Genomic DNA, 25,763 nt, shown 5'->3' on the forward strand with positions numbered 1-25,763 from the left:
AAAATGCTAAAAAAAGATCACGTGATTAATGGACAACCCCTTATAGATTTTGGAGCCTCAATGGTGTAATCTGACACTCTTCATTGACCTTCAGATAATAACAAAACCTTTTTTTTTATTATATATTTGTGTTATAACAATATTTACACTCAATTCAATATTATACACACTAAAAATCGGTATACAATACAATAAATATCACTTTACTCTAGCTGTATATTGATCCTATATATTAACATTCAAAAACAACAAAATTTACAAAAGCACAATTCAATAATTAACATGAAATGATAACCTTCTAGTTTTCAAAGATGAAAATGTTATTTACTGATAAGGAATAAATTTTATCGGCAATCATTATCATAATATAAAAATTTGTTACTAATTTTCAAGCTAAATTAGATCATAACAATACTGCACTAGTTCGCCAGTTATATCAGGTTGGAAAATTTAGAAAAAATTACATCTACTCAGGATAAGCATGAAGTATTGATCTGTGTGTAAGAAAAATGTATTTTTTTTTATTCAATCACCTTTCAATTTTATATGACAGCTTTTCACAGTCCAATTATATTTTATCTGTATATGTGTACTATTTATCAGTTAACATTTAGGAGATTGATTATAATTCGATCATTGTTTCGAAAAATTATTCAAGGAAAACAAAAAACTAAAATCAATCAATACACACACAACCTATAAATAAATTCACGCAGTATATTGTGGAAATTAATTATAATAAGCATATAAGGCTTCATCATCATTTAAAAAATGTATATACCTATTGGTTATTATGTAATAAAAATTGTTAAATAATTATGAGTATTCTGTTCGAAAGTTAGCTGCAAGTGGAATTAAATTCTGAATGAATGTTAATACTCACTTTTATTATTGACTAGTCACGAGTATATTTCCAATGCTTCGAGAAATGAAATTACCAACTTCCCTTCACATAATAAAATGTATAAATTACACTATTAACTCCAAAGTGAGTAGTGTGCATTAGAATTTCACTATGAAACACTACCAAACTAGATTTTTTTTTTCGATATATCCATAATAAATATTACATTTTGGCACCTGCAGATTATTATCAAATATCGAACAAAAATTTTGATTTACGAAATTGATGATTGTCACTGTTTGTTTTCGAAAACAAGAGGGTATGTTTTTTGTAAATACAAACTGATCAAGGCATATTAGGTCTTTCATCTAAACCTAATCTCATCAAGTTTTTTCAAAGTAGAAATTTCAATTATAATTCTAATGGAAACTTTGAATTTTATGAGCATAACTTCCCAACAAAAACAATTATTTCGCAACAGAACTAATCCATTTGTACATTATCACCAAGATTAGCTTTGAATTTTCGGATATAAGATCCTCTGCTTTATGCTTCTTTTAGTCACTTGAGGGGCTGATGTAATGAGTGATATATTTATAACGTTTGATGAAATAAATATTTAAAAAAATTCAATTATAAATCACAGACTGACGATATTGCTTTGAAAATTCCTTATAATGTGATAAATACAACAATAAAAATATATTGCTAAAATTCAAATAAACTAAAATATTCTTCAGTCAATAAAGAATATGTAATCAAATGATTTCCATATTCTGAAACTTGAGCAATATTCAACTCTTTGATCCTGAAGATAACAGAATAAAAACAGCATTACATACTTGTACAGCATGAAATCAATGTCGGATAAATACAATCAAAAATTACAAGTCTAAAAACAAAATATTCTTTCCACACAGAACAATAACACATCAATCTTATTCTTGGCAAGATGCCAGTATTGTTACTATAATGTTTTGATGGTTTTTCATGAAAAATATCTTGAATCCCCTCAAAGTTTGGAAGTTGATACTTGCCATACAATTAAATGACTCATTAAAGAAGAGTTTTCTTCCTGAGCAATTACCTCACCTTTAGTTGAAATGTCAGAATCTTCATCACCTGCAATAATCAAATACAGAGCACTGAAGAATAAGAGTTAAAAAAACCAGAGAAATTAATTAATGGAGAAAATATAATGGGAATGTTTCTCTTTTCTTTATACATTATATAATAAACGTATATACATTTAATGAATCAATCAAAAAAATAATGGGGGACAAAGGGACAAATAAAAGAAGTAAACTTTTATCTGTCTGTAAGTACATCGAATTTCCGAGAATACGGATTTTGTTGCGGTTTTGACAGGTAGTCGTATGAATGTAAAAAAATTAACGTCCTTCACACGGACAGAGTCCCACGCTGAAACCAGAGCCGTATCTAGGTACTATTGCGCCTGTGGCAAAATATTAGACATCGCCCCCCATATTCAAAGATTTTTTTTCATCCATTACCTATATTTTCTTGTAGTATTTTTTTGTGACATATTTTTGTTTTGCTGATCTTGTGATTATTTTAGGCTTAGTACGCAAATTCTAGGGAAGGCTTGCAATATTTTAAATGTTTCCAGATTTCTCGGCATCGCTCATTGCCAGGCGTATACATGAAAACCCAGTTGTGATCTTTCGAATTATTTCGCCTGGAGCTCCAATATTTTTTTTTTTATACTTTTGGGCGCCCCTGCGGACCTTGAGCCTGTGGCAAGTATGTACCACCTTTGCCACGCCCTAGATATGGCCCTGGCCGAAACTAGTCTATATATACATAAACTAAATCAGTTGAAACACCGATCTATGAAAGTACTGAACAGATTTTTCTCGCAATTTTAACATGTAGATTCACCTCCGCTTGGAACAGCATTTCGGCTTTGTTTCATTGGAATAGGAAGAAAGTGAAAAATGTTATCATCATTTAAACTTCACACCAACAAAGTCGTGAGAGAAACTAGTAATAAAATATGAGAAAAATTTTGAAAATTATATTCTTCATTTTGCAGCGGAATATGAACTCACATATTATTTTATAGTTATGAAATGGACTGAAAACCAGTAATATAAACTCACATGAAAAAAAACGCAACCAGTTGGTACATATTTGATAAAATTTGAAGTCTCATAAGTTTTTAATTTTAGTTCAATTTTCAACATTTCTTCGGAGAACTGTAGATAAAATCATTAATTTCCACTTGCATAATCACTATTTTCCCAGAAAACAGAATGTTGAAAAGAAATTCTTCTCAATGAAAATTGTTAATTTAAAAATATTTGACAAGGAAATTATTTCACAAGATGTTTCAAAATTAGGCCTTAAAACAGACTTCCGATTAACCCTGTATAATAACTAATTAGCCAGCATTTAACCAGAGAGTGGAAGGTTGCAGGTTAATAGTTTTGACGATAGTTTAAAGAGAAAAAATTGAAAAATGAACTGAAAAAAAACTATGAGACCTCACATTTTACCAAATATCAACTGGTTAGGTTTTTTTTTTGCACGAGTGTGTATATTATTGGTTTTCAGTTCCATTTCATAACTATAAAATAATTTGGTCTGCGTATGACACTTATGCAAATAAAAAATTGCAATTAAGAAGTAACAAATAGCCAAAATGTTACCATTTATGCACATCAAATAACAATTTGAAGAGATTTTTGCGTTTGCATTGCTACTGATAAATATTTTTTTGTATTGAACCCTTGATACGAGCACCAACACGAAATGTAAAAATAATATAATTTATGTTAAGAGGGAATACCACCACGTGACTTCTCGTGATATTCCAATATTTTCCCAGAGGAGGAGAATAAAATTAATGTTCGATGTTGGAAGGGCGATTGAACGATCATTATAAGTTAGGAATATTATTTAGTTTAATAGCTTCAACTTTCGTCGAAAGGAAATGCTTCATTAGTCCTTTCAAAATTTTCCACAAAATTAGATGTAATGATTTTTTGTAGTTTTTTTTTACGAATATTTTTTAATTACATTAGTGGTTTGTTGGAATATCATATCATCACTTATTTTGCGAAAAACGAAAAGTTACCAACATTTCTTTTTCATTCGCAAATTGAAAATATTGAAATACTACAATGTAGGTTATTGTTTAAAAAAATCATGAGAAAAAACCCATAAAAATCGGTGATTTCTATGAAGAAATATCTCTAATTTCGTTTTGAATTGAGCAGTCACACGTGATGGTGTTCCCTCTTAACAGAATTTCTGTCAATCTTCCTGTATTTGCGTAATTGCCAGTCAACTTCAATTTTCAAATGTTAATTAATAACTTGGTTGCATAAGCACTGTCATTGAAAAATAACTATAAAAAGTAAATATGTTTATGGTTCGTATTTCGCTGATAAATTCATGGCGGTTACTAGCGTTCAATGTTTCATGCTTCGTATACAGATTCTTAAAGTTTTACAGTGAATTTAACTATAGCTTCCTCTTACAAAATAAAACACTTTTTTCCCTTTTTTTTGGGAGGGAAGAGATAAGGAGAATAATCTTCCGGTTTCAAAAGTATCTGTTGAACTGATATAAATTGATAGTGTTAGTGTAGCTAGAGGGTGAATTTCATAGGAAACGTCAAAAAGTACTGATAGAGATAAAGCAAGAAGTAGACAAAGATGGAGGTATGTCCGCCTTCTTGGATTGGTTACCCTCTAGCTACACTAGCGCCACCAATTTAGGTCAGTTCAATGGACACCTTCTCAATAGTTCTACCATAGTATAAGGAAATATATACTATGGTTCTACCATAAGAGATTATTCTCCTGATCTCTACCGTCCATATCTCTGCAAATTGGACCTTGCGAAATATCTCCAAGGTGGGCATGTATAAGTCATGACCGGACGAGTGGTGGACTTGTGGAGAAGAAGATTGTTGGAAAGAGACATTTTGTTATTTTTGAAAGGTAGCGATTGCAATGACGCCGCTGTTGACTTTCCCTACGCCACAGCTGATCTGACGTCTTGTTCCAGGTGAGTTTCTTGTCATGTATCACTCCTAGATACTTGACCTCGTTTTTCCATTCGATTTTCCAGCCGAACATTACAACGTGACCGTGGGGATATTTTCTCTTACAGTCAACTACCGATTCTTTTTAGAATTGCTTTTATGGATAAATCAGCTTCATGCAACCCTACATTTCGACCCCTTTCAAAGTCACGAACTAACTTGACAAATTCTTCGCCCTCTAGGTATTTCGATAGAATCAAAACAAATTTCTGGCAAATCTCTTAATCACTGAAGATCATTCAGCCACCTCCCAATTCATTGGCTTGTTCATGATTTCTCAACATGCAGAAATGATTCAAATCTGATAAATATATAGGAGTATTTCCCTTTTTTTACTCAGAATATGTATAAATATGTCACTTACCTATCCGGAAATCGATATATCCCTCCCCACCGGACATAACCAACATGTTATTTGAGTGCTTCAAAGATACAGGTGAATCTGAAGGCGAGGCCGGTTTTGATGATGGACTTGACCCTGAAATAATTTTAAATAAGTGAACCAAGACAAACGATCCAGAGGACTCTATGTTACTCACCAACATTACCAGGGACCGCAATGAAAAATTTGACATTTGTCTTGTGTCCGTGAAAACTGAGCTGAGCATGGGATAAAGAACAGTAGGGAATGAAGCCAGTTGTTGGTACCGGGGGCACGCATTCCCATTCGCTTGACGCATTTGGTAAATCGGTGGAATGAATAATTTTCTCATTGGGATATTCTCCTGATAGTGGGACTGATATTATGACTCCATTAGAAGTTCCTATCCAAAGCCTGTACGATGATACCATCAGGCAAGTGATTCGGACAAATGTGAAACCTAATTTTCCTGTACCTAAAATATATTTTTCAGAGAATGTAATCTTCAGTAGTTGTTAGTGTGTAAATATAATTTGATATTCGAAACCCTTCACCAAATAGCCTATTCTTGTCTAAGCCGAGAATCTAAAACTTTCTGTCTCAAAATATCAGGTACATTGTGAGAAGTGAAACAATTTAGGTGACATAATTTTTTTTTGAATAATCGTTCAACTTATGTGTGTTAAAAAATGAAATTAATTTCATGGCATTCAGACAATTTTTTAATTCTGAAAAAAGTACCTCCCCGAGCGGAACTCGAACCCGCAACCTCCGAATTACTAGTTCGAACTTGTAATTTGTGAACTCTGAAAATTTTATGTTTTAAGTATCTTTTCAAAGATTTTGTTCACCTAATCTCAAAATTAGTAACTCATTATCAACAATAATGCTTCATGCTTTTTCAAATGAGAAATATACTATTGTGAGTTTCACACAATCAGTTCCATTCCAACTCATAATTTTGATAATTGCTTACCCAACATTTTACTGACATATGGTTCGATATCGACGTCTTGCAAATGTTGATGGGTTTCTGCATGATACAACCTCAGGGTGGAGTCTAACCGTATTGAAATCCATACACCAACTCCTAAACATGCCATATGTCTCACCTAAAACAAACACTTTCTTAATGAAATATTCATTCATTTCATAATATTTATAGACTAATGAGGGTGTCGCCAATGAGTTCGCCTCTAGAGACGTTAGTGTAGCGTAAGGTATCGGATATTTCAAATTTTCAAATGTCATTGTGTTGATGGTCAATCATAACACTGTTGTGTGTAGTTTTCAATAAATATTTAGAATAAGTGTAATGAATGTAATGAATAATGGTTCAATGAATATCTTTTCAAATGCCAAATTAAGCGGAATAAAGGAACATCTAATTCAAAGGTACGTTTGTTGTGTTTCAAAACACATTTATTGTCGGAAGTATTCTAATTTACCGAGTTTACAGCTATGGTTTTCACTATGTCAAACCGTAGAAAATATATTTGATTTGTTGAGTGGCCCTCTGATAGTTTATATAGTAGTGTTGCGTAGCTAGCGGAGATATAATTTTTTTTCGATATCGCTATTTTTCCAATATTCGCTTATACATAATTCGAAAACAAAAGAAGGTGGCCAAAAATGGATACAACTCATCTTAGTTTCTCAGAAAAAGATTACGAGAATGGAGTATCAGATTTTTTCGATCTCCTCTGGTTTTAAAGTTGTAGTGCTACACCATCGAAATTTGTCCACCCTGTGAAAGAATCATCCTGAATAGTATATATCACTTACAAGACTTTCCGTTCTTGGATGTGCTTCTATAGTGTTGATAATTTTCAATCCATTCGGTTGAAGAATATGTATTTTATTCCTATAGCCACACCAAACCGTATTATCCACAACTTGCAGGCATCTGATGGGTTGCTGAGGAAAACCAACTTGCACCAAATAATAATTTGACAGGTCCCACTCTCCTTCAGCATTTCTCTTGAAGACAGCCATCATTCCACAAGCCAAAGCTACCACAACTTGGCCTTTGATGTGCCTTTATAATGACAAATTAATTAAATTATGGTTTAAGATCAATGAAATACTGCTCAAAATTTATAGGACAAAAGCTTGTGGACGTCATTCTTACGTCTTAGTATAAAATCTGAAAGTTTTTCAAGGCCATGTCCCCAACGTGGGCAGACACAGATACCTGAAATGATAATTAACAAAAATCTGAACATACGGGGCTAACTTTTGATTGGTCCTGTTAGGAAGATTACGTTGAAAAAATTCGGCTTGTATACTATGACGTACGTCCACAGGCTCTTAAGGTTGGAATACACTGCTATCCTATCACGTGAGCTCAAGTCATATCATGTGCTGCATTACTTAAAGTAACGTCATGCTTTAAGAGCGTAATGGTATCACTTGTCAAAGTGCGGTGTGTAAGTAGACGCTAAGCTGTGCCGAACACTAATGGAAATGCACCTAAGCAGCAAAAAAGTGCGCCGGAAACGAGGTTTCCGGCGCACTTTTTTGCTTTTAGCATGAAGGTTACTGAACACTTTCAGAATGTAATTGTTGACGTCTTTCTCAAAATATGAAAACAATAAGCATTCTGATCAAAAATAAGGGATCACCTTTCAGCAATTTTTTAGCATAGTGAAGGGATTGAAAGATGCTTCAATCAATAAAAGTTCATGTGAATGATTAATGGAACAGATATTAAGGTCGTTTAGACAGAAAGTTCAAACTCGATTGCAAAGTCATATTTGGCGATTGACGATTTAAAAAATTTTTCGTGCAATACTTTTGTATTTTTTGTCATAGAATACGAATCTGCAATAAAAAACAGGGGTTTTCATTTTGAATTCCAAAGTTGACCCCCGCAGCCCCCACAAGGGGGAATTCACTGGAAGAGGTTCTGGCATAAGTGGACTTCCCCCGCAAAACCATTAACCTTTTATTCGCAAAATTTTTCCATAAGATGATTCCTTTTCGAGGTTTTTGAATGATTCAACTTGAAAAAATCACCTATTATAGGATAATTTTATAGTTTTGTACAGTTTTATTTATTCACGTATATATATATTTATTTTTCATACTTCTAATATTTAACTTATCATGGAATTATTCATGTTATGACTACTTCATTTTGCGAGAACTTCAACTAATTAATCATAAAAAGTGGCCCGGAGCCCAGCTGTGCTCGGTAACACTTTTGGGGATTACTAAGATTTTTCGGTAAACCCTTGAAACATTAAGCACTGGTTCAAAATTGTGCTTTAGAGCACAAAAGTGTCTGAGTACTTTCAGGAGCACTAAGAATTAGGGGAATTTCATAAATCGTACCTACAGCTGTTGAAAGACTGAATCGTTTTCGAATGTAATGGGTAAAGCAGATTGAGGTAATGCTTATATGTAGTTAGTATTGCACCGAAAGTTATATCTCTTTCCTTTTTTAATAAGAAGTTCTTCTAACATTTCGACAAACCTACTTAATAATAAAAAATTGAGAGATAAAGGGTGTTTTTTTTAGAGCTATAGAACTTTAAATTGCAATAAAACAACGATGGATTATTCGATTGACATGAATTTTATTTATCCGCAAGATAATCTTGTGGCATAACATTTTAAATATGATTTCTGGCATATGACCGCCACGGCTGGCTCGGATGTAGTCCAATCTGGACGTCCAATTTTCGATGACTTTTTCCAACATTTGTGGCCGTATACCAGCAATAACACGGCGAATGTTGTCTTCCAAATGGTCAAGGGTTTGTGGCTTATCCGCATAGACCAATGACTTTACATAACCCCACAGAAAGTAGTCTAGCGGTGTTAAATCACAAGATTTTGGAGGCCAATTCACAGGTCCAAAACGTGAAATTAGGCGGTCACCAAAGGTGTCTTTCAATAAATCGCTTGTGGCACGAGCTGTGTGACATGTTGCGCCGTCTTGTTGGAACCGCAGCTCCTGGACATCACGGTTGTTCAATTCAGGAATGAAAAAGTTAATAATCATGGCTCTATACCGATCACCATTGACTGTAACGTTCTGGCCAACATCGTTTTTGAAGAAGTACGGACCAATGATTCCACCAGCCCATAAAGCGCACCAAACAGTCAGTTTTTCTGGATGTAACGGTGTTTCGACATACACTTGAGGATTAGCTTCACTCCAAATGCGGCAGTTTTGTTTGTTGACGAAGCCATTCAACCAGAAGTGCGCTTCATCGCTAAACAAAATAAAATGGACGTAGTGCGCGATACGTATTCCGCACAGAACCATTATTTTAGAAATAAAATTGCACTATTTGCAAGCGTTGTTCAGGCGTGAGTCTATTCATGATGAATTGCCAAACCAAATTGAGAATAAATCACTTGACAGCTGTTAAATCGGTCGCCACCTTGAACAGTAATGCCAACTTAAAGTTGTATACCTCGAAAAAAACACCCGTTATAAGGTCAAGCCAAGATGTGTTTTCCCAGATTTCTAATCGCGTCATCTGACGCGTGAATATGATGACATAAGATACCGCCAATGTAGCTCTCGACACATTAAATACATCATATTTATAATGTGACACGACTCCAAAATGACACGTGAGAGAATCACGGAAAATCATGGAAAAAACTGAATTGTAGAAAAAAATTGTGGTTGGAAAGATAAATCATAACTGTTTTATGTTCGAGCATATGAAGTAACATAAGTACATATTATGCTAAAAATGTTGAAGCATAAATACATTAATACTATATGTATATTGATATAATGCATGTTGACTCTTTAAAGAAAATTAGATATCAGTAATGCAATTACTGGTCGAGCAGCTGTCAAAAAAGCAATAGTTGTCAACATGATAGCCAACATGATGACCAACGATCGTTGAATAGTCATGGTACCAGAAGAAGAAGAATGCAATTTCAATTTTCTTCTATATTTTTGAAGAAAACTGTCAATAGACGATTTATTATAATTTGATTTTGAAAGTCCACTATTTCTAAAATACGTCCCTTGACATGTGAATTCCATTAGGAGTTTCAAAATAATGTTTTAACAAATTTGCAGAATCACTTCAGATAGCAAACAAGAAATTGCAAATACTTACACAATGCTCATGATAGTATCTCTCAATCTAACAGAATGTAAACATCTCCTACACTGAGTTACAGCTGAATGGACATAAAGAGAGCCATTTTCAGTACCAATCCACATAGTAGTTAATTTACTTGAAACAACATTTTGCTGTGGTTCAGTTTCACTTTCTACAGCATCTTCTGTTTTCACATCCTCATCGACTGGTTTTGTCTCTTCTGTTTCCATCTGTTCTTCAGTACTCACTTGTTCTGCACTTACTGAAGAATTTCTTTTTCTACTTATACTTGGTTCATTTTGAACATAATAAATTTTTCCAAGCTAAAAATTACAATGTAAAGACCAATGAAAAGACGACTAAAAATATAGACAACTTACATATTTCTTTTCTTCTTGTAGTTCAGCATCTTTATCAATTTGTTTAGCTCCTTCAGTGATGATGGTGGGAATCGAGACAAAATCATCTGGTTCAGTTTTAGTCTCTTCCACTTCTTTAATTGGAGAACTCAAACTGCTGACACTCAAGGGGGTGTTACTCACACTATCTGTTGAACTTGCAGAGGGTACACTAGCAATACATAAGATCCTAGATGTACAGACACCAAAGCTGTCTAATATCTCAGCAGGATTATTAGCATCAATTATAGTTACTATGCTAGCAGTATGTGTAAAACTACATATCCAAACTTGTGAGGATAATGGTGTCTTCTGCTCCTCTCTTTTGAACTGTTCGTAGTAACTATCATCACTTGCTTCTCTAGCCGAATCTAGTTCTTCTTTGTCCAGATCGCTTATTTCATTCAAATATCCTTCCATTGAAGTGACCCCAGCTGCACACCAAACATTCATTTCAGGACTTGCCTCTGTTAAGGGCCTACAATAAACAGGAATGGGGACAGGAACGCCAGTAACACTGCCTTTTGTTGCAGGCGTTATTTTTCCTGGGAGGCTCCAACCGTAAGCGTGCATTCGTCCATCTTCTTTCCTTACATGGGCTTTGAGGCTTCGATACTGATCTGGTTTATCGATGGCTCTCTTCAACGCCAGTTTATCAGAAATCAACCCTATCAAAGAATAGTGTAAGTTCATTAATTATTCTATTAAAATAGAAGCAATTAAAATTAAAAATGATTCTAATTACACATTTTGTTTAATACAGTTTTTTCAACAATTCCAGTTTAAGAAAAAGAAAGTAACATAAGTATATATGACTAGTGAACTGAATTTGAATATACAGTTTTAACATACATAATTGTGATAGTATTAAAAATATATTGAATAAATAATCTATTATAAGAAGTGAAATTTGAAGTAGAGAAAAACTAAGTTTGCTTTGTGATAACTTTGAATAATCAATAAAATAGAAAATTCTTTGTTATTCAGATTCAATTCTTAACGCTGCTATCATTTGAAGGAATAGTAAATGTATTGATATCTTATCAGAATAATAATAATATAAATTTTTTCTCCATTGAAGTTTTCATGCTAACAGAAAGACAACAAGCTCGCAAATACGACAACATTCACATAAAGTTCAATCATTTTTACACATTGAGGTATTTCTTTTGCTAAACTTTTTGCTCAATCAATGTTTAAAATATCAAAACTCACAAACCATTGAATTTTGACGGAAGTTTTTTCAGAAAGTTTCGCTAAATCTTTAAGAATTCTAATTTAATGGTTCTGTTTCCGCCATGAATATTTCTGAATTTATTTCCTTTGAGTTTTTGTTTCATTGCAAAGAGTTGATGATAATAAAAATGATAGAACGAAATACTAAAATAAGAAGATACTGCGTAAGGTTATAGGGAAAATTATGTTAAAGAAAAATACTATTTTATAAACATGAAAACAAATAGTATTTTTCTTTCGGATAATTCTGCTATCTGTGAACATTCTGGTATAGATATGATTAACAAAAATTTGTTTATTTGTATGTTTTATCATTTCAACTATCCAAGCCTAAGAGATTTGTAGAAATCCAGATGATTTGGCATTGAAAAATGTTGTTATGACAAGAAAACACAATGAATTTACCTTTGAAAAAGCAAAAAGAAACTATCCTTTATTTACTATATATCGTATTGATATATTTTATCCAGTTCAGAAACAATCTATTCTTCCATTAATTTTCTTCAAGCAAGTAATACTCTATTATTTTATATCTTTGTACAAATTCCTGTTTATTTCGAAGTATCCTTTATTTTTCTTTTATTCTTTTTTCTTTTCGCCCTATTTATATTTCCTCTGCTAATATATATCGAGATTTTATCTACACATGCTTTATTGTTTGAAGTTAATAATTTTTTTGTATTGCTCTATCTCAAAAGAATATATACTTCTTTTCATGCAGGAAATGGTGTTTCTTTTAGTTCTCATTACAAAAATAATCATCAAAGCTGAAGTCAAATAAATCCATCTAACAAAATATCTGAAGAGAAGCAATATATTCATCAATTCTCAAATTTCTTACTCAAAAATGAATGTCAGTAAGAATTGTAATGATTAATTATAGAATATTTTTGTTCTCAATAGATCAATATTTCATATGAAAATGTTGATTTGATAGACACATTTAATGAAGAAATCATATCAAGGAAATTGATATCAAACTGAATATGTCTTCAATGAACAGGTACTTTATTTTTATTTGAGGTATTCACAGCCAATAGTCAATAATTAACAAAATATAAAAAATAAAATATAAACAAAACATTCATGGTATCTACTAAGAAAGACTAGATTAGGGGATATAAATAATTTCAAACTGAAAACAAATTTGGCTAAGCTGTTCACTCCTTTCAGTTGTCAGGGTAACTATATGATACCTTACATCTAGTGAGTATTCTTTATTCAGTTGTTGAAGTTTTAATAAATAAACTGAGAATATGTTTAGGATCTAAAATTATCTTCAACAACTTTTCAATTCGATTAGGATAAAAATTCCTTGGAAAAAATTCAATACCATTCTGTTTTTTTATTTCCATTTACAAAATATTAATCAACTTTCTGAACCTATCAACATATTCCAATGATTTCATAAAATACATCAATTTATTTTTATGAATAAATCTTTGGATGACAATTACATTTTTTTCAATTTATTGACCAATTTGATACCTCTAAAATTCAATGATTTGATGCAGTAGGAATAAAATCAAGACTTTCTAATAAAATTTCTTACTCCTCTGATTGAACGTAATTTTTTTTTATGATTTCATTCATGAATTTTTGGCATGTAGGTAGATTAAAAAAAAAAGTTTCTAAATTGACAGGAGCATCCTAACCATTCTTAACAGCAAATTGAGGAATACATAAAAGAACGACTGAAACTTCATCTTTCACACATAGGTAATACAGATTATGAAATTTCACAGTTCAAGAGGATACAACGACTTCCAATAGAAATTGTCACCCATCAATGTTCGATACTCAATTCAATATGTATTAAAAAATTATGAAAGATTTTACACTACCCACTAGGAAATTTCCAAGTATGGCAACTGTGTGGCAGTCAAGTTTGTGTCATTGCAAACTTATTCACTTAGTAGGAGATTACCCCAACCAAAAGAATTGAATGCTTTCTATAATAAGATTTTCATAAAATAAAGGCTATAAAAGTATAATGATAATTATTCAGTTAATTCCATACCCATTTCTGTTTCGATTGTGTCTTGTCCTGATCTTGGCAATGCTCTCATACTAGGTGATGCGTTAGTCGATGAACTTTGGTAAGGTAGATTCGATCTTGGCCTATCAGAGCCATTAAATAATTTGTTGAAGAATCTCCAGATACCTTGACTCTGCTTTTTGTCGTAAGCTTCGCCTTTTTGGGCTCGTATCATCTCTGTCCAACGTAGGGCGTCTTGAAGTTCCATAAATCTTTCCTATGAATGGAAATGTATTATATACAGGGTGTTCGTAAATAGAGGAGCAACGAAATGTCGGTGATAGAGGGGGTTATTAAGAACACGGAATAATCAATTTTATTATCCTAGGCCCATAAGAACAGTTCCCGTGTCTCACTCTGAACATGATTTGAAAGATTTGAAATAATGGAAATATTGGGTATTTGTATTCCGATATTCTTCTTGAATTTTCTTTGTCTGATAATATGGATCATCTTGAAATTTTGCATGGATCTTCAAACTGTTATTTCATATCAAGACTCAAAATCGCAAGTTCGTCATTTTATGTGTTCATGAAAATATTGGATAATTTTTTGCTTAGATTCATCTTGAATTTTCTATGGTTCTGGTTCTGTGATAAACATGAAATTCTGCATGGAGCTTTAAATTGTCATTCTACATCTGCTCTCTGAACAGATCGCTGTATTATTTCATCACAATGTTTGTAAGACAGTCTCAAACGATAAGGTTCAACATTTTATTCACTTTCATCACCCACTACTTTCCAAAGCAACAAACATCTAAATTTTTAGTGGCCATTTCTACTTGGGATATAGACAAAATGGAAAATGTGATCGCAACCATTCGTTAACGGATAGCATACAAAGAAGAAGAATTTCTACTTGACCCCATTGGAAACACTATGCACAGAAACTTTCAGCATTTATACTAAGTCTGGTGTCCACAGGCTCTTAGACTAATAGTCAAAATTTCAGGTGTATTTACGTCAGATAGTAAGTATTAAAGCTGAATTTTGCATATGTTGCAACTATCAAGAGATTTATATTACACACTTTGAATAGTGAAAACTCTATGATGATCTAATTTTTTAAGATGCCATTTCTAGATTATTCTTTTTGGGATATTGAGTACAGAAACTTTCAGCTTTCATACTTTAACATAAATCTGGCATGTACAGGTTCTTACTGTAAAAGCAATTACCTTGTACTGATTACGTTCCATCAACACTCTTGCCATTTCTACCCTAGTAAACCTCTTTCTTTGAGCCATTGGCACATCAGAATTATCCTCTCCAGCTTCTATCCTAGCTTCATTAGCCTCTTTAACCTTCTTCAGTTCTTCCTCCAATTCGCTTACTCTCTCTTTTAATTTGGTCCTAGACATTTTCAAGGACAATATCTCCTCCCTCAACATTTCTTGTTCACCAGTCAATTCATCAACTTTGGCAATTAAATCGTCTTTGACGACATTTAAGGCGTTTCTGAAATAATCATTTTTTAGGTTTTTTCTTCTCAGAATATTGTAACTTACTTGGTGGCAAGAAGTTCATTATTTTCCATTATAAGATTCTCGACTTCCTTACCCATACCTTCAACAAAAGTAATTATGAAAATTGCAATGTGTCATTATTCAATTGTTTTAGAAATTAGATATTCGAATTTATTTGAGTATTGTAAAAAGTAAAATCAGAATGAGATAGGCTAAGGCTCATTTTAAATTCATAAAAAAGAATATTTCTTTGTATAAGAATAGAAATTCAATAATCAGATAACATACATTATCAAAAGTTTGTTTGCAAAAAGCATGGCCGTATCATGCTGCTATACGAGGTGACGTTAAAATAAACATATAGTAATAGTTTATTAGACTTGATATCTGATCAATCAATAATTCAAAAGAGTACTGACTTGAATCAGGAGCTTTGAGCACTCGTTCATTCACCAACAATAATGATATAATACCTCACATCTTGTATATCCTACATATAGTTCTTTTGGTGCCCAAGTACACAATAGATGCATGAATGAACGAATGCGTGAAAACTCCTTACGCCAAATCAGTGTTTATCTGGAATTTTCATCTCATGATATATTTTTGTGAAAATGAATCTCTGAAAAATTTGAATTCTCAATTTTTGTTCTAGGAAGAATAAATACGGTCAGAGTACAATTTTTAGTTGAATTTTAAAGCAAGTGCAGCCATAAATTCCAAGGAAAAAAGGTCTATACATGCATGGAGTACCATTTCAATCGATTTTTGGATTCTACATACTCCCAAAACAAATAAAATAAGAAAATTACAGAAGGATAGATTTTTTTTATGAATGAATCTTGAGTTATATTCATTCAATCAATATTATGATGTTCAATATTTGAAGTAGAATAGAATATTTATAATATTGAGTTTCGTAAAAATAATCATGTGCCTTTATAGTTGAATATTAGTTCTAGCATATGGCTGCGCTGTTAACTGTTATAATATAGCATGTTATTTGATTTTTAGAGCATCCAGTATTCATTTTCCAAAAATTGAATGAAAGGCATGATATTTAAAATACTGAAGCAAATGCAATAAGCTTACCATAAAAATTATCGTTGACTGGAGCATTAGCAGATGAATGAATGAAAGAAACAAAAAACAAGTTAGTATGTTATATGCATTCAAAAGCTCGTTTTTTTTACCTGATGATGCATAGTCCCCTGGATGGACCCAACCACCTATAAAAAACATAATTTCAATTTATAATCACTTCAACTATGTATAGTTATAAAAGGCTAGTTAGTTATATGTGCTGAAGCGGCACCGGGCGACCAACTACCTAATCATGACTCAAGAACTAGATAACTGCCTACATTCTTCTTTACATGGTGTCAAGGGCGTAGAAATGGGGTGACTGGGGGTAATTACTTCCCCTTCCTCATGATTTCCAAAATATTAAAATTCAGAATTCTCGCTGAGACGAAGAATGAAATTTTTTTTCATAAAATGAAAATTTACTTTTCTTTGAAATAGACAATGCAGTTAAAAGTCCTTTTACGTTTTACGAGTTCATCATCGCTTCCAAGATTATTATGCTCGTCTATGTCCGAGGTTTATTATTTTCCTTTATCTATCTATCCGCTTTTTCGACGTCGCCCCTTGTTTTGCCATCTGTGATTTTAGCATTCGTCATCGGTTTACACTTACCCGTTGTTTTCGGTTTTTTATATCATTCTCGTCACAAAATTTCAATACTGTACTGCAGTTATCAAAGAACTGAACTGAGTTATTCACATCGAAAAATTGTCTGTGCTGTGTTGTACAATTTAATGTATTTCATTCAAATTGCAATTTATTTGTGAAAACATCAGTTTTAAATTGACTATACAGGGTGTTCCTAAATTAGAGGTACAAACGAAAATGATAGATTCCTTGAATCAATTTAAGAAAATTCCTATAACACGGGCTTGCAAACTCTTTGTTTTCGAGCTACAGGTGGTTGCAGGGTGTTTGATTTTTTCCTCATAGCACCTTCCCTTTAAAGTTTTCATCATGTTTTATGCAAATTTTTATAACAAATCTGAAAGGTGATATTTTTTTTGGAAGAGTGTCCGCTTCTTTCCTCCAGAACTTTTTTTTGGAGAACCACCGGTAGTTTAAAAATATGAAAAAAGAAACTCTGGTCCAGTACTACACTTTTTGGTTTTTCGTAGTTGTATTGTATCTGCTATCGATTTCGAGAAAAAAATTTCAAGCAGTTCTCTAGAAATCCTCAGAAAAATTCAAATTATTATAAAGATCCAGTTAGTATAAGCTGGCAGGTTAACATTAATTTTAAGTTTTGGTTCTTATTTACCCAATCTGTAGTAAAGGCTAAGAAAGATTTGATAAACTGGTATAAGCATCACAAAAAAGAAAACTACAAGAAACATCCTGAGCCTTGAAAACAAAGCGTTTGCGGGCCCATGTTTATAGGATTTTTTATTCTTAAAATTGTCCAAGGAATCTCTCATTTTCCTTCGTACCTCCTATTTAGGAACACCCTGTATAAGGCAAGATGGTAAGACAATCGAATATGTAATCAAAAAAATGCTATTATTTCGAGTAATTTGGTCCAAACTTCGTTATCAAATCTCTTTTCTCACATTGCAGATATGAGTCAAAAAATTTTTTTACTCCCCACCCAAAAAAAAGATCTTCCCCTTGCATAGTGTGTTCAAGTACTCATATTGAGTTTATAATGCTTTTTACCTTTAGGAGATTAAATACGTTAGACAGGTAAGTTATATTTATAATACGCATACATTAATAAAATTGAAAAATTGTGAAAATAAAATTCTTGATTTCGAATTAAATAATGTAAGATATAGCAGAAAGACCTGCATAATAAGGAAACATTCACATTACTAGATGTAATTGTTTGATATTTGTTTTTCCATCTGTTATACTTTTTCTAGGTTAATAAGCATGAATCATTCAACTTGAAAAATAATTTTTTTATAACTATATTGCACTACCAACCGGTGCTTTAATTGACTTATTTATAAGGTTAGTGCTGATGAGAAATCTGACTACTCAATTATTTTTGGTTTATTAACTCACCTGTAATTTCAGAATCTTCCTCTGCATCAGCATCCTAAAAAACAAATAATAAAAAATCAGAACAAACTTCATTATTTTGATAATTACTATTTTTTTTTTATAACAGATGAAATTTCAGAAGACTGACTTTATTATACAATGTGTATTAGAAACATAATACAGGATGTCAATCTTCAAATAACATACTCCTCGAAACAAATGAATTTTTTTGTGAAAATGAGTTTCATTAACACCTATGGAATTTCAATTACTAATGTTATGGAACCATTACAAGTGATCTATAATTTCACTATACATTTCATTGCTATACTATAATTACATAAAAACACAACAAGTTATGATTTATCAATTCATTCTCATAGAATATCCAAATCGTTGAAAAAAATAAGTGTATTTTCTTTTGGGACCACTCAGAATTTCTGGTCCAATGCAACCATTTGGATACGGAAGCAGTAACATACGTTGGGTATGCAGAAGGTATTCCAATACTTTGAATTCAATTTGTTTATGAAGTCAATTTTTGAGATGCAAATCTTCAAAAAAATGCAAATTTAATTACTTTATTTTTTGCCTTTGAAATTCATCATGTTTTCAAGCCAGGAGGCTTAAAAATTTCATGCAAACGGTTTGGATTACTGAACTTACTGAACTCGACACCGCAGTTAACAAATAAAATAATTACAATAAGATAAATAGCACTATCTCACTCTCAGATGAACAACAGGGCTTCAGAACGGGCAGATCTTGCACTGATGCAGTCTTTGTTATAAGGCAAATTGTCGAGAAATCTATTGAGTATAATAGACCTGCCTACATGTGTTTCATCGACCTACAGAAAGCATTTGACCGGGTAAAGTTACAGGATGTGGTCCATTTGCTATATAGTAGACGGGTGCCCTTCAATTTGATTAAGGTGATTGAAAATATCTATAGGGCCAACAAAATACAAGCCAGAATTGAGGGAGAAGTGACCGAATTAATCCCTGTAGACAAGGGAATACGTCAGGACGATTCACTCAGCCCACTCCTTTTCAACATAATCATGGACGAAATCATAAAACAAGTACGCCATTTGAAAGGTTATAAAATGGGTAACCGTAATATAACTATCCTATGTTACGCCGATGACGCTGTGCTTATTGCTGAAAATGAAGACGATCTTCAGAGGTTGCTGTATCGCTTTAACTGTGTAGCCAAGTCCTTGAACATGGTCATTTCTGCATCCAAAACAAAAAGCTTGACAACATCTAAAATACCAATCAGATGCAAACTTGTTGTCGATGATAAAATTATTCAACAGAAAATGAAGTTTAAATACCTAGGTATTGAACTCTTTGGATATGGGGACATTGAGTTGGAAGTTAGACAACAAACAAACAAAGCACTGAGGGTTGCTGGTTGTTTGAATGACACGATATGGAAAAACAAATATCTACACACTGAGACTAAGGCACGAATATATAAATCTGTCATAAGACCCATAATGACGTACACAGCGGAAACACGACCAGATACAGCAAAAACAAAAAGGATCTTGGAGGTCGGCGAAATGAAGATTATGCGGAAAATCGCTGGAAAGACTTTATTCGACAGAGAACGAAGTAACATTCCCTTCCCCCATTGGAAGAAGAAGTTTGGGAAGACCACGAAAGCGATGGAGTGATAATCTCAGGGTCCATTGAGAGTAGGCGAGTTATGAAGTATAAACAGGCAATTGTGCCCATCATAGAGAAAGAAGAAGAAGAAGGTTTGGATTCGGATTCTACACATTCCAAGACAAACCTTTTTCCTCAAATGATTTTCTAGATTTATTATTAGACATAATAAACCAATTTCTATATAAAACAACAGTCAAGATGAAAAATCACTGAAACTCATCAAATATGCAAGAAGGAATTTCAATTTACCTGAAATGTTAGTTCTTCGTACAAGGTGTTGCCACTCCGATGTTCTTTTTTTGTCTGAATTCGGCTTGGAACATTGTTTATAGATGGTGGGGGACATTCTGGACTAGTTGGTGAGGTAACTGTACTTTTGGCTTCTGGTGATAATTGATTACTACTGGGTTCATCTGTAGGATTTATGTCTTTGGGAGGAATATCAGCTTCACTATGTAGACTGGAATGAAAATCATCAAATATAGATATCAGAGTGATGCACATGTTGAAAATAAAACTAAGTCTCAAAAAAAGTACTAGGGGTGATATCTAAATCATTGAACAACCATTTCTAAACGACAATGTGTTTCACTAGGTAACAATTATTCATTTTAACAAACTTTTGCTTCAGAAAAATGGCGGGAAAGTTTCATATTATGTTTTCATAATTTGAAAATCCGCCCTTCTAAGAATAGTCCCCACTAAGCAATTTTTGGATTAAAAATACTACTCAAAACCCCGAATTTGGAAACTTTGAAGGTTGTTGAAGATAAAAAATTTTAAAGCTTACCTAGGTGATGACTGTGTGCTACTTATTGGTGACGATGGTACACTATCTACGATTTCTGCATTTTCTAATGAAGCAAATCCAAAGGATATTGGTCCTGAGCTTCGTCCAACAATATTAAGTCTATTACTATTTAGTCTATTTATCTCAGCTTTTTCATTGGCTAATTGTTGACCCGAAAGCAAAATTTTGGTACGTTCCATGTAATCTACATGTGTTTTGAACAATTCAGAATATCTATCATGCAATTTGGAAAATTCCTTTTTCAAATCGGCTTCTCTTTCTTCTAATCGACCAGCATGTTCCAATGAATTCTTATGTTTCAGTTCCAACATACGCACAATACTTTCTAAGGACTCCAAACGAGTAGTAAGATCTTTTCTTTCCCCTATAAAAGCAAATATATTGATAAATATTTATTTTGATGCATTTGACAGAATCATGAAAAAGATTGTTCTTCTTTTCTCTATTCCCAAAAATTCCCTAGGATTTGTGAAACTGTTTTCTATTATTTGCCAACTGTCACTTATTTCTGTTTCAAACGCCAAATCAAAGAATGAGTGAATTAATACCAAATACCAGGTGTCAACAATGTATGTAAAATTGATTTTACAGATTCTACAGGGTATTTTAAAGGTAAATGTACATGCGGCAACCTGAGATAAAGCTCCAATAGGTCCAAAAGACCTATATATGATAGGTCTAATCAACTACATAGCGGAGATACAAGGTCGTTCATGAATTCACCAATATTTTCAATTCCTTATAACTTTTGAACCACACAGTACATTCGATCGATATTAGAAACATATGATTCACTCCATTTGGTCCATCAATTCATCTTCAAACTGATCAAAAAAATTCAGGTCTGTATTGGAAAAGTACAGAACTTTTCTCAAGCTGAGAATATAGTGGAATTTTGGAATTTGATAGAAAATTTTGAGGCATAAAATTTTCAATGGGTTGCAGTAGATTTAAGTTGTCCAATAGTGAAGTTAGCACAAAGTGAAAACTTCATTGGGTTTGAATATATTAACTAACTGAGCACCATCCACTTCACTGGCAAGAGCATTCCATACACCAAATATTTGGTTTGGAAGAAAGTGCTTCCTCTGCCTTGGTCAAAAACATTTCCTTTTTATTTCTAATTTGGTCATTTTCAGAACTGATAGAGTTTAGAAGATTATCACGTAAACAAAATAGGAAAAATAAAGAGATACCTTGATTTTTCTCCTTTTTAAGATAATCAAATAACGAACTATGTATTTTGTAATAATGCTTAAAGTTCTTGGAGATCACTTATTCTGAATTAACCCTGACTCAAAAGGTATTAACCGCCTGTTTTCACCACTAAATATCTCACAATTGTAAAACTAAAATAAATTCCAAACTTGTCCTTATACAGAGTGGGCCATTGAAAACGAAACAGCGGCTCTGTAGGTCGGCAGAACCGAGTTATATAAAAACGCTCGGACACGTCAACAACATTTTCGAGGGGGACATCGTTCGCGATGAAATTCACCCGAAATACATTCCATCCCTCGGAGCTGTGACCGCCACCCCTAAATTTTTAAATGACATCATATGGCAAGTGATACCTCATTTGAAAGGTAGTTTCCTTCTCAATATCAATCAACAAAAATAAATTTATTTTATCGATTCATTTTCGAGATATAGGAACTTGAAGTTGGGAAATAACTTTTTATTCACTCAATCAATAAAAATAAGATCTAACATTGCAACTGTTGAAAGATAATTATCATTGTCAATGAATTAAATGTTCAAACTGTCTACCACCCATTTCCATACAATAGTACAAGTTTTGTTCAAAATGAGACCTCACATTTTGCAGCATTTCCGGCGTTATTCGACGGCATTCTTCAATAATTCTACGTCGTAAATCTTCCAGAGATTCTGGTTCGGTTGCATAGATTTTGTTTTTCAAGTGACCCCACAGGAAAAAGTCGAGTGGGGTTAAATCTGGAGATCTGGCTGGCCACTCTATAGCGCCTCTTCTTCCAATCCAACTTCCAGGAAACATTCTATCTAAAAACGCCCTAACAGTTATTTCCCAACTTCAAGTTCCTATATCTCGAAAACGAATGGATAGAATTTATTTATTTTTGTTGTTTGATATTGAGAAGGAAACTACCTTTCAAATGAGGTATCACTTGCCATATGATGCCATTTAAAAATTTAGGGGTGGCGGTCACAGCTCCGAGGGATGGAATGTATTTCGGGTGAATTTCATCGCGAACGATGTCCCCCTCGAAAATGTTGTTGACGTGTCCGAGCGTTTTTATATAACTCGGGTCTGCCGACTTACAGAGCCGCTGTTTCGTTTTCAATGGCCCTCTCTGTATAAATTTCTTGTGTGTCCTGTAATGTGCAATAATACATGATTTTTTTCTCAGAAACTTAGGAAAAATAAGTAAAAAGTTTCTTCTTAATGTATTAATTCACAAAAATCTGTAACATACATATCGTATTCTCAAAATTAGGAGTTGCTCAGGATATATGGAGATTAATAAAATGAATAGACTTAAGGCTAAATGATCTCAACTCCTCAAAAAGCACTTCCTAATTATAACAAAATGGGATAAAGACACTCTGTGTCCTGGAATGAAACATACAAACTTGTGTTAATGGAAACTTTTGTTTTGAAATTACTCTTCCTTTGTTGACTTTATTGTATATTAATAACATTTTTCAATGCTGAGGGCATTTTATACATACATAAAAACGTTAGATTTTAAACAAGAAAAGCAAATTGTTTATAATTACTTTCATTTTCTTCTATCATAAATAGAACTATTGTAAAAACCCAAAGCTCTCTTAATTTTTTTCTATTTGATAATATTACCAGCAAAAGTAAAATTTTATCAAATTTATCACCCAGTTAGATTTGATAATATGAAATTGAGCATACCTTCAGCAGCATCTTCAAATTCTAATAATTTTTGTTCAGCAACTTTTCTTGCTGATTTTTCTCTTTCATATTGGGTAACTAATTGTTCATTGTCTTCACGTAGTAGTTCCAGTTCAACATCATGTTCCTTTAAAAAATTATAATTATTTTATTATTTACAACCATGGTTTATGAAACATGAATAATTCAACCGACTAACAACTAATGACAGAATATAAACAAAATCAATATATGTATTTATTTCTTATAAGAATATCAAGTACAAAATGGAATGAAACTCATGGTGTAATAATACAACCCCTAGTTTTATGACTAATATCAATTATATCTTGGTCAAATTCAAATAGTTTTATTTATTCAATTAAGTAGATATCTACCTGATTTTGTTGATAGGCTGCATCCAAGCATTCTAATACATTAACCAAGAGAGGCATTAATGACTTGACAACATCTTCATCATATCTAGCAATCATTTTTTCGAATTCCTGGTATATACTACCAGCTAATGACTGAACTTTTTCAGACATAACTAAAGGGGAATCTTCTTGTGTTACATAAACAGTTTCGGGGCCCACACACCCACTGTCACTCAGTTCCATGATGGAGTTTAGATTAATTTTAACAAAGAAACAAATTCAGAAAGTTGATCCTACAGATTAAAATGTTTATACAATTGTCCATTTAACATGATAAATCATCAATTCGAGTATGGTATGAACCATTACAACGAAAGGAATGAAGACCAAAAATGCAATTCTGAAAGAGTGAACATCATAAATAGTTATAAAGCAAATAATTCGAAAATCCACCTTCAATTTTTACCATTGCGACAAGATATTTTTCCTATACAAAAATACAAATGTTGAAACTGATAGACAGCTCAGTTGTCAGATCTGAAGCTGTCAGTTTCATAGAAGGAGGAGAATGGTTTATTTTCTTTTTATACCAATCTAATTTCGTACCTAAGCGCTTAATATTTTCCGCTCTCTCATTTCGTCACAATTTTAGAATGTTGGGACGGAAATGGTCTCAAACGTTATGGTTTGACTCACTGATGATGAACCCGTCCTCAAATTCGATTCTCTTCGTCTGGCCGGCCGTCCGATTGTCCGAAACGGATAGTTTTTGAGCGGACGCACCTAAAAACTTGAAATTACATTTATAAAATAAATTGCAACAGAGCAAATGGTGTTCAAGCTCTTCTTCAATTACTCTTTGTATACTAGTAAGCATGAAGGAATTGAATAAGGCATTTTTTCTCTTTTTATGGAAATTATCAATTTTCTGGACTAGTGGAAATCAATGGCACAGCCAGGATTACTAAAGATAATAAAATTAAGATAATTTTAAATATTCCGTTTTCTTTCAGATATCTTATACATTCTCAATCTCAATTCTGGGTTGTCTCATTTTAGTTTAGTCCATATTTTTATCAATATTATTTGGAAAAATAATATACATATATTTATAACTAGAAAATAAGAGTTGTTAACGTCTTTAATGATTAAATAATAATATATCACGGCATAGCAGACAAATTTTCAATTCCGGAAAAATAAATAAAATATTGAAACTTGATTGAAAGTCCATACTTCAGCATGTAAGGCTCAAATAAACTAAATAGCAGCATCGATGAAAAATAGAGGTTTCAAATTTCTTGGCATTATGGAGAATTCAAGCAACGCGAACTCAGCGAAACTTCCTATCCTTCTGACGGTTGCGGTATTCAATCAAACGGCCATTCCACATTTATGTTAATGATGCTCCATCAAAATATTGCAGACAATTTTCTCCC

The 25,763-nt window shown here is 32.7% G+C and overlaps 1 protein-coding gene across 3 annotated transcripts; it reads right to left on the minus strand.

Annotated features, from left to right (window-relative positions):
• Window positions 1-524: 524 nt before the first annotated feature.
• On the minus strand, window positions 525-24,924 carry LOC123673966 (JNK-interacting protein 3). Of its 3 annotated transcripts, none has more exons than XM_045608749.1 (18): window positions 24,778-24,924; window positions 24,346-24,724; window positions 23,969-24,095; window positions 21,043-21,427; window positions 20,502-20,712; window positions 18,595-18,628; window positions 16,695-16,730; window positions 16,594-16,611; window positions 15,544-15,601; window positions 15,214-15,493; window positions 14,016-14,250; window positions 10,742-11,427; window positions 10,377-10,684; window positions 7,066-7,318; window positions 6,257-6,392; window positions 5,459-5,755; window positions 5,284-5,397; window positions 525-1,966 (listed from the first exon to the last, which is right to left on the minus strand). In XM_045608749.1, exons 2-18 carry the CDS (start codon window positions 24,565-24,567, stop codon window positions 1,857-1,859), a joined length of 3,510 nt encoding a protein of 1,169 aa, XP_045464705.1. In that variant the 5' UTR covers window positions 24,568-24,724; window positions 24,778-24,924; the 3' UTR covers window positions 525-1,856. The 3 variants fall into 3 exon arrangements, with proteins under 3 accessions (XP_045464705.1, XP_045464706.1, XP_045464707.1); XM_045608750.1 differs by having other exon boundaries at window positions 24,791-24,867; XM_045608751.1 differs by lacking the exon at window positions 16,594-16,611.
• Between the last annotated feature and the right edge of the window lie 839 nt (window positions 24,925-25,763).

The sequence above is a fragment of the Harmonia axyridis genome, chromosome 2 (genome assembly GCF_914767665.1).
Source record: "Harmonia axyridis chromosome 2, icHarAxyr1.1, whole genome shotgun sequence".
Classification (NCBI taxonomy): domain Eukaryota; kingdom Metazoa; phylum Arthropoda; class Insecta; order Coleoptera; family Coccinellidae; genus Harmonia; species Harmonia axyridis.

Bases quoted from the DNA above. Each gene is read 5' to 3' on its own strand.
- LOC123673966 (XM_045608749.1), bottom strand. From the start codon at position 24,567: ATGGAACTGAGTGACAGTGGGTGTGTGGGCCCCGAAACTGTTTATGTA. The intron at 21,428-23,968 runs GTATGCTCAATT...TTGCTTTTATAG, and splicing joins ATTTGAAGATGCTGCTGAAG to GGGAAAGAAAAGATCTTACT. The intron at 18,629-20,501 runs GTAAATTGAAAT...TTTGTTTTTTAG, and splicing joins ACGAAGAACTAACATTTCAG to GATGCTGATGCAGAGGAAGA.